Source organism: Labeo rohita, unplaced genomic scaffold (genome assembly GCF_022985175.1).
Source record: "Labeo rohita strain BAU-BD-2019 unplaced genomic scaffold, IGBB_LRoh.1.0 scaffold_281, whole genome shotgun sequence".
NCBI classification, from domain to species: Eukaryota; Metazoa; Chordata; class Actinopteri; order Cypriniformes; family Cyprinidae; genus Labeo; species Labeo rohita.
Window position 1 is genome coordinate 55,001 of NW_026129111.1, and position 9,151 is coordinate 64,151.

General features: G+C 38.1%; 1 protein-coding gene across 1 annotated transcript; it reads left to right on the forward strand.

Moving 5' to 3' along the window:
• Positions 1 to 1,482: 1,482 nt before the first annotated feature.
• LOC127160040 (E3 SUMO-protein ligase ZBED1) lies at positions 1,483 to 4,063 on the forward strand. Its single transcript, XM_051102717.1, has 3 exons — positions 1,483 to 1,581; positions 1,733 to 2,458; positions 3,164 to 4,063. Exons 1-3 carry the CDS (start codon positions 1,483 to 1,485, stop codon positions 4,061 to 4,063), a joined length of 1,725 nt encoding a protein of 574 aa, XP_050958674.1.
• Positions 4,064 to 9,151: the final 5,088 nt, after the last annotated feature.

Below are 9,151 nucleotides of genomic sequence, written 5' to 3' on the forward strand. Positions count from 1 at the left end.
TGTGGATGGATTAGAAATTTGAAGATATATCGTGTGGACTGTATGTACGTATGTGTTAGCGTGGTTCTGTGTTTCTAGCCAGCTAACAGGTGTTATATCATACAGGAATGTGCTGTTATGAGATGTCCACAAGCGATTTATCAACTTATTGATGTTAGTCCACAGGTATTTCTCTCTTCTAATCCTTTTATTGTCTTTTATATTCTTGTATTAATAGTATGTTTCAGTGTTAATGATCATATTGCTCAATTGTTAAACATCGCAGTTCGCATTACATACACTGGGGAGAGGAATGTGCTGTTATGAGATGTCCACAAGCGATTTATCAACTTATTGATGTTAATCCACAGACGGTGGCCAGTCCATGTTGGGCATGACTGTTAATAAACCTGTTCCAGTGAATTGAAGTGGCAAGTGTCCTGGTCTTCCTTATACACAACGCAGAGGCCGAAAACGGACCGGTTACATGAGACTTTCTTTTTTTCTTAACATATAAGTCCAGTCGGAGTAATATTAAAAATTGTCCTGGCTCTTCTAAGCTCTATCATTGCAGTCTGCGGGTGTTTCTAAACACATACAATAAAGTTCGCGAATCAATTAAAAAACATGCTTCACACAGCTCCAGGGGGTGAATAAAGGCCTCCTGCTGTGAATCCATGCGTTTCTGTAAAGAAAAAATCCATATTTAAAGCCATTTTTGTGCAACTTCAGCTATCTGTTGTACGCATGTTAACGAGAGACCTGCCTTTCCGGCGGATAACGTAGGACGCCGGCACAGCGCATGCGTGTGTGAGTCAGACAGACAGTTAGATGAAGTGAGAGAGAAGTGTTTATTACATTTGAAATATGGATATTTTTTAAAAAAGGCAGGAGGCCTTTATTCCTCCCCCGTGTGAGCCACTTTATTTTACGCGTTTTGGACTGTGTAACAGAAACACCCGCTGACTGCAATGATAGAGTTTAGAAGAGCCAGGACAATTTTTAATATTACTCCGACTGGATTCAACTTAAAGAAGAAAGTCATATACACCTAGGATGCCTTTAAGGTGAGTAAAACATAGATGAATTTTCATTTTGGGGTGAACTAACCCTTTAAAGAAACTGGTTTGGTGGGTCATGCAAATTGCTTATAAATATAAAAAGGCTGGTAAAAGATTGCTCATGTCTGATTAGGCCCAGCCGTTTAAGGTAGGGTACATAACTAGGCCTGTCGCGATAGTCGATAAATCGATTAATCGCACGATAAAAAAAAATGACCTCGATAATTTTTCCGGCCGCGATAATTTCATTTGCATACTTGTTATCCGCGACTGAATGACAACTCTCGTTTCCTTAGCGTAGGAGAAGCGAACCCTCTTGTCAGTTGCATTGTCTTTTGTGTGGGGAGGCGGCGCTTGTCAGTCACATGGACTTTGTGTGGGAAGGCGGGAGTGCTTGAGGCGACTGCAGAGAAGAGCAAAAAGACGAGACGCAAGTTGTGACATGGAATTGGTTTCAAAGCCAAACGCGACAGCTGCCGTGTGGGAGCACTTCGGATTCAAACCGAATGACCGTGGTGAACCACTTAACCTGAGCGAGCCGGTATGTCGCATTTGTTGTAAAACAGTATCGACTAAAACTGGTAACACAACAAACATGCACATGCACCTAAAACACAATCATCCGTTGCAGTTTTCCCAGATGGGGAAAAAAAAAAGCTACAACAGACGGGCCGTCTTCGTCTTCCTGACAGTGCACCATAACTGGGGCATTTAGTCGACAAACAAAGTACAAACAGGACAGTGCAAACTGGTGTGCACTCACCGACAGTGTAGTTCGCTTGATTGCTAAAGAGATGCTGCCCTTTAGTATCGTCGAAAAGCCGGCATTTCGACGAATGCTGCAAACATTTGACAGCCAGTATGAATTGCCTGGGAGAACATATGTGTCACAAACGGCAATTCCACAACTGTACAACAGCATTAAAGATGACATACTAAACGAGATCAAAGACATCCAATTTTTCTCTGCCACTACGGATATGTGGTCAAGTTCAAACATGACCCCCTATATGAGCTTGACTATACACTATATAAGTGCTGACTGGAGCCTGCACTCCAAGTGTTTAGAGACCAGGTATGTCCCAGATAACCATACTGCTGACACCCTTGGAGAAAACCTGAAGTCTGCTGTAGCAGATTGGGGACTGGATGAGCACAAACTAGTTTGCATCACTACAGATAATGGTGCTAACATTGTTGCTGCAATAAGGGATCTTGGCTGGCCATGGCTCAATTGCTTTGGTCACAACCTCCATCTCGCTGTGTCCCATGGTCTGGACAGCAACAAAGATCGGACAGCGCGTGCCATAGGACTCTGTAAAGGTTTGGTCAACACATTCAACCTGAGCTGGCTTAAGAGGAGAGACCTGAGGAAGGCACAGAGTGAGGCTAATCTCCCCCAACACAGTCTAATACTGGTGAGTGGTGTTTAATTCATAGATAAAATATTTTTTATAATATGCTCATTTCGGTTCATTTTCCCGACCGACAACCGCCGCTCGTTATCCGATTTTTATCCGTTAATATTATAAGATTATAATATTGAATTGGCATTAAGTAAAAAATAAAATTGACACGTGTCTGTGATCCGTTAAAAATAAAAATCACGGGTTTATTTTAACGTGCAAACGAAACATGCAGAACAGATCAACAACAGTAGTTACAGAACCTGGATTCACATAAAATTCACGCACCTGCAGCATTTCTGACAGTGACAACAGAAAAAAAACAATAAAATAATATAAATAAAAAACATAAGATAGGCCTACAATAAATATATTTTATTAACTTAATTAACAAATTATGATGACAAAAAGAAAACACTGAATCAATTTGAAGCTTTGAAAAAAAACAGCATTTTTTTCATCAAATAAAAATAGCAGGCCTACCTTAATCCACAGCTTGGATTATATATATATATATTACCATGCAGCAAAAAAACAAAAAAGCAAAAAAAACCTTTACCATAGTATTATAATCGGTCAAAATGTTTACTTTCGTTTAACGGTTAAATGGTCAATATGAGCATTAATAAAAATAATGGACATGTAAAAAGAAGTTATTTTATTTAAGAATGTTGATAGACAAACTAATGAACAAGAACAATATTATCTTTCACACAGGATGTTGTCACACGATGGGGCACTAAGCAGAAGATGGTAGAGAGGGTGCTGGAGCAACTCCCAGCCATAAGACGTGTCCTGGTTGAAGACAAAAAACATAGCCACCTCAACCCAACCTGGCAGGATGTTGCTGTGTTGGAGTCTATCAACGCAGCAATGAAACCACTGGCTGACTTCACAGAGATCCTCTCAGGGGAAAAATACGTCACGGTGTCCTCGGTTAAGCCTGTGTTGGAACTGATTAAAGACGACCTTCTCTCTCCAGGTCCTGATGACACTACACTGACAGTCAGTATTAAACAAAACATGTGCAGGGTACTGACTGAAAAATACAGCTCACCTGCAATCAATGTCCTACTTAGAAAGGCCACCATCTTGGATCCAAGGTATCGTGGCAGCATGGAGGAGGCAGGTGCACTGGATGATGTCAAACATCAGCTTGTGCAAGAGCTACTGGACTTAGGACCAGAAGAAAGTGGAGAAGGTACAAGTGGTGAGAGCTGCGGCAAAGCCACTGGAGGAAACGAGGATGAACCTACTGCTGCCGCACTCACCAAGAAGAAGAGGCTGAGTGACCTTCTTCAAAACAGAAGAGCTCGTAATCTCAGTCAGGCCCAGGCTGCATTTCCAAAAAGAGTGCTGGCTGATGCAGAGCTGACTAAGTTCCTCCAAGAGGATGCAATTGATGCATCTTGTGATCCCTTGGTGTGGTGGCATGACAATCAAAGAAGATATCCTTTGATGGCCAAGTTGGCCCAAAAATACATGTGCATTTGTGCTACAAGCACCAGCTCTGAGAGAATGTTTAGCACAGCTGGCAACATTGCTACTCCTGAGAGATCCTGCCTTAAGCCACACAAAGTCAACATGTTGGTATTTCTTGCACGGAATCTGCCATAAAATCACTATCTCTCTCTCTCATCATTGGTGTACATAGACTGCAATTCACTTTTTTTGCTGGAGAAATTATTTTTCAAAAGTTTTTTGCATATGGCTTGAGGCTTTTTGTTTGTTTGTTTACAAAGGTCCTAACAGGCAGTTTTGCCTGTTATGGAATGCATGTTGAGCCTATTGTTTAATATTTTTTGAAGTGCAATTTTGTTTACATCCATTTTATTTATTGTTTTTGGTATTTATTCAAGTGCATTTTTTGTTAACAGAGACTGAGAGTCCATTGCTTTTATTGTTTTTGGTTGTTTTGTTCATTGTTATTGTGGATATTTAAAATGTTTTCCATTTTCAGTGTTAAATAGTCTAAAAATAAACGTTTTTGAATTTTGAAAGGCGTATGTGCATTATTATGCCATTATCATTATTCTAGATGAAAATGGTCTCAGATCGACAATATTATCGTTTATCGCGATAATTTCTTGGACAATTTATCGTCCAGCAAAATTTGTTATCGTGACAGGCCTATACATAACAACGTGTTCAACCTGATTAACTTGTGCCTTCATATATGTCAAGAATGTCTGCCAAGAATGAGAAAGATCAAATCACTTCCTTAAGTCTCCGATTTCACACCCAAGATAAGCATTTGCTTTATTCAAAGTCAGTCAACCAGCTCACTTTCTTTTGAATGCAAACCCAAAAAAAAAATGACATTTCCCCAGCTTACAAAAAATGTTACAAGAACGTTTCACTAATGTTCCTATTAAGTTATGAAAATATTCTCTGCCATATTTAGGTTTTATAAAAACATTTTTTCTTGATAATGTGATTGTTACATTAAGGGAATGTTTTCTCGATTTCATCATTTGGCAAACATCGTGGAAACATAACTTTTGAATGTTCTCTAAATGTTCTGAAACAAGAAATATCCTGCCTACCCCACTCTGAGCAGCTGAGTCTTTAGCCATTTTAAAAAAACATCTAATTTTTTTGTAATCACCTGACCAGTTAATACTAGCTCTTACCTATTCTATTCTATTCTATTCTATTCTATTCTATTCTATTCTATTCTATTTGTGTGTATTGTTGCTCTCTCCTTGGTCTGATTGCTTTTATTTTGTAAGTTGCTTTAGATAAAAGCATCTGCTAAATTATTAAATGTAAAATGTAAATGTACATAATAAACAGAAAGGAAAACATCATTTGCATAGTGCATAATTTGGCATGTCAACACATACTTACAATCTTTCTGAAATTAGTATATATCTTTTAGTACATTATTATTTGTAGGCTTTTTGTACTACGCTATTTGCAGGCAAAGTTAACAGTTACACTTTCTTGTTTTTATCTATTCACAAGTGCAAAGGTATTGTGTTATTAGACATGATGATGATGATGATGATATTATATTTTGACAAATTTAAATATTATGTCTTATATTTTGTCCTATACGATAAGAAGCCAGAGTGGGAAAATTTTCAGAAGCTTTTTTCTTTTTCCATGCTTCACATGCTGCCAGTTAAACTGAACTTGTATTGAATCTGAAACTTTACATTTACACTAAGTCTTATATGAATCATTAGTGTTTTACTTTTCCCACTTCTTTCTCAATAGCTGACCACTCCGACGCCAGGGCCAGTAGTGTAAAGTCTGTATGACACACCAAGGCCACAGTGAAGAAGGAAGAACTTTGTAGTTGGCAATGATAAATACCGAATCCACAATCTTCTGGAGGAGCAATATGAGCCATGTCTTATTCCAGATATTCTACAGGAGGTAGTCAGTCTTTTGGGAAATGTACTTTGTGATGTGGTAACAAGCAACTTTGTCAGAGTTGAGATATGGAGGCCAGCTGGTAAGAACTGTACAGGTAAACCTCACTCCCTGATCTCAAGAGGTGCATTAGCAACTAATGCCTGAGGTTGCGGTCTTTATCAAATCCTAATCTCTTATGATTTGGAACTCCTAAACTGGCCTTTAAAAATTGTGGGGGTTTAAAGGAGTGAATGATGGTGATTTCAGTTTTTTCACATTTTAGTTTGTGTTAGGGTGAAAATATGGGCCGTTTTTATGAGATGTGTCTTTGCCAGGATTTCTATATTGCCTAAAATATCTAGGTTTTGGCTGTGTGCACTTTGTAGATTGATTGTTGTATTACATTCACGAGAGCAGCGCAGACGTCTCCTTATGCATTTGAACTGCTCTCGCAGTATTTTGGTGTCATACGTATTTTGGTGATCAGTGAGCAGCGATGCTTCAAGTTGAACAAACGAGCATTTGCATCGCTTGATTGTACTCTGTAGATCTCACCTTCTTGCGTGGCACGATTGGTCGATTATGTACAATACCTGCGTGTTATTGGTCAAACCGATTTGGATATTTTAGACAATATAAAAATTCTGGTCAGGATGCGTCCCATATAAATGGCATATATGGCCACCCTAGTTAGTATGTTGCTGTTTGAGGATAAACAATATCTGCAAAGTTACAATGCTGAAAGTTCAGTGCAAACAGAGATATTGTCTTTTAAAATTATGGCAGTTCAATGCCTACAAAAATGGCTCGTAGGCACTACAACGAGTTACTTCCCAGGCTGGTGACATCACAAACCTGATAAACCCCAGGAACATGCAAAAAAACTGCTGTCAAAACTTATAAACAAATAAAAAAATCTATTCACATGATTTGCAATTCTGTCTTCTAACAATTCTAATGGATTCACAAGTTTCAAAGTCAGGGTTCTAAAGCAGCGGTTCTTCATCCTGTTCCTCATGTACCCAGCCCTGTACACACTCTCTGCTCTGCATCTCTTTTTCCCTCCTCCGATCTTCAGCTCATTAGCTCCAAAAAATTATACACTTTATGTGTATAGACAGATATATATATATATATATATATATATATATATATATATTTTTTTTTTTTTAAGCTTTAAGTGCCTTTCCTTTATTATAGTTTGTTCCTTTAGAGAAACATGTCAACTGATGTGTTGAATGAGCCCATGAGAGGTCATGTCACACAGCTTCTTATCTCTCTGCACTGGCATCAAGTTCAAGTTGGTATTCGATTACAGAACAGCCACTCTCCTATCTCCTCTCTTTTCAGAGCATCTACATCCCCTCCAGACGCCTGTGGTCTGTACAAAGACATACATCCAAAATTGTCTATTCATGTAATATACTTGTACATACAATATTGTCAATTTGTATATCGTTATTCTCTAATTACTTGTTTTATTTTTATTCTTTTATTATCTGTGTTTTGTCTTATCACTGTCATTCTGTTGCAATGTGGAAGCTCCTGTCACAAAATCAAATTCCTCGTATGTGTAAACATACCTGGCAATAAAGCTCATTCTGATTCTGATCTCGTAGGGTAGGCTATCTGTTCTAGCCTACTTCGAGGGTCAGAACTCCTCCCCTCACTGCAGACGCCTACATTTCAGGCGTGGCTAGGCGGGTCTTAAACGAGCCTAATGACATTAAAGTACTGCAAGAGAGATTCCAAAGCAAGTCTGCTTTTGATCGGTCTGCACGCTTCAAGCCCAACATACCTGAAGTTTGTAGACGGCAAGGATTTTACGGTTAGTTTGTACTCCACAATGAGTCAGTTGACAGAAAGGGAACAAAGAGAAAATACAGATGAAGGAGAATCTCTTTCTGGGAAAGATCGTTCTGTTGACCAAGCTATGGAGGCGCAATCGTACGCCCACAGCAGCAGCTGTGCAGATCTAACTGTGCCATGTTCTGGAGTTCTCTCTGAAGATATGCAAGATGTAAAGAAAGACATTGTGAATAAGAAAATAAGCATAGAACAACAGAGCATCTCAGAGCTGGAAAAAAAAGTAAATGAAACAGACAAAAATCAAAATCAAGTAAACGAAAATCAACAGAAAAGAATCTCAGAGCTGGAACAAAAAGTCAATGAAATCAACAAAAATCAAAATCAAGTAACTGAAATTCAACAGAAAAGAATCTCAGAGCTGGAACAAAAAGTCAATGAAATCAACAAAAATCAAAATCAAGTAACTGAAATTCAACAGAAAAGAATCTCAGAGCTGGAACAAAAAGTCAATGAAATCATCAAAAATCAATAGACAAGAATCTCAGAGCTGGAAGAAAAAGTGTGGTTGAACGGAATACAAGAAAAGAGAATCTATGGCTTTACGGTTTAGAAGAAGAAGAAGGAGAAGACGAAGAGAATATCAAAGAGCGTGTGATTGCTATCTGCAGCACTGTGTTACCGAAGGCTGCAGATAACTTTACTGATCATATTGACATTGTTTATCGCTTCGGGCAGAAAAGGGAAGGGAAAATTCGACCGGTTGTCTTGAGTTTTACAGACAGATCAACCAAGGACCTTCTGCTGGAAGCTTCTAAGACAGAATATCATCGTTACAGTAATTTTAAGTTTGAGAAGGAACTAACAGCGAAAGACAAAGCCAAACGCCAGAGGCTTTGGCCTAAAATTGAAGCTGCACGCAAAGAAGGGAAAAAGGCATTTTTTGTTGGTGCCAAGGTTATAATCGACGGCAAAGAGATCACTGAATAGACTCTAATTGATGCTGATGCTGATGTCTCAAGTTTATTAAGATAAATAGTGGATCAGTAACTTAGTACTCATGTTGATTTGTGTATGCTGGATAATATTTTTAGGTTTATGATTTTTTTCTTTTACGTCTAGTTGAAGAATGTTATGTAATGTCATGTTACATTATATATGACACTCTTTTATACAGGTTAATACCGTAAATGTTAGTCTTGGGTAGGTGAAAAGCACTTGGTTTAAGTATTTTAAGATTTTTTTTTTTTTTTTTTTTTTTTTTCTGGGCTTATTTCTATTTTTTTTGCAGGAAACTCAGGCAGTAATGTCTTATTTTGCTTTTTGGAAAAATCAATGGGGTATAGTGATAAATTAGATTTTCTAAATTGTAACATATATCTGACCCTAATGTATCATGTCACCGGTGAGTGTCGGATGACTCATTTACCACAAGGCACCAGCTAAGGAATTAGCTAAGATAAGAAAATAAAATAAAAAGTAAATAAAAACTATATAAAGTATTTGTCATCTGATTCATCTGAAGGATTTGTGAAG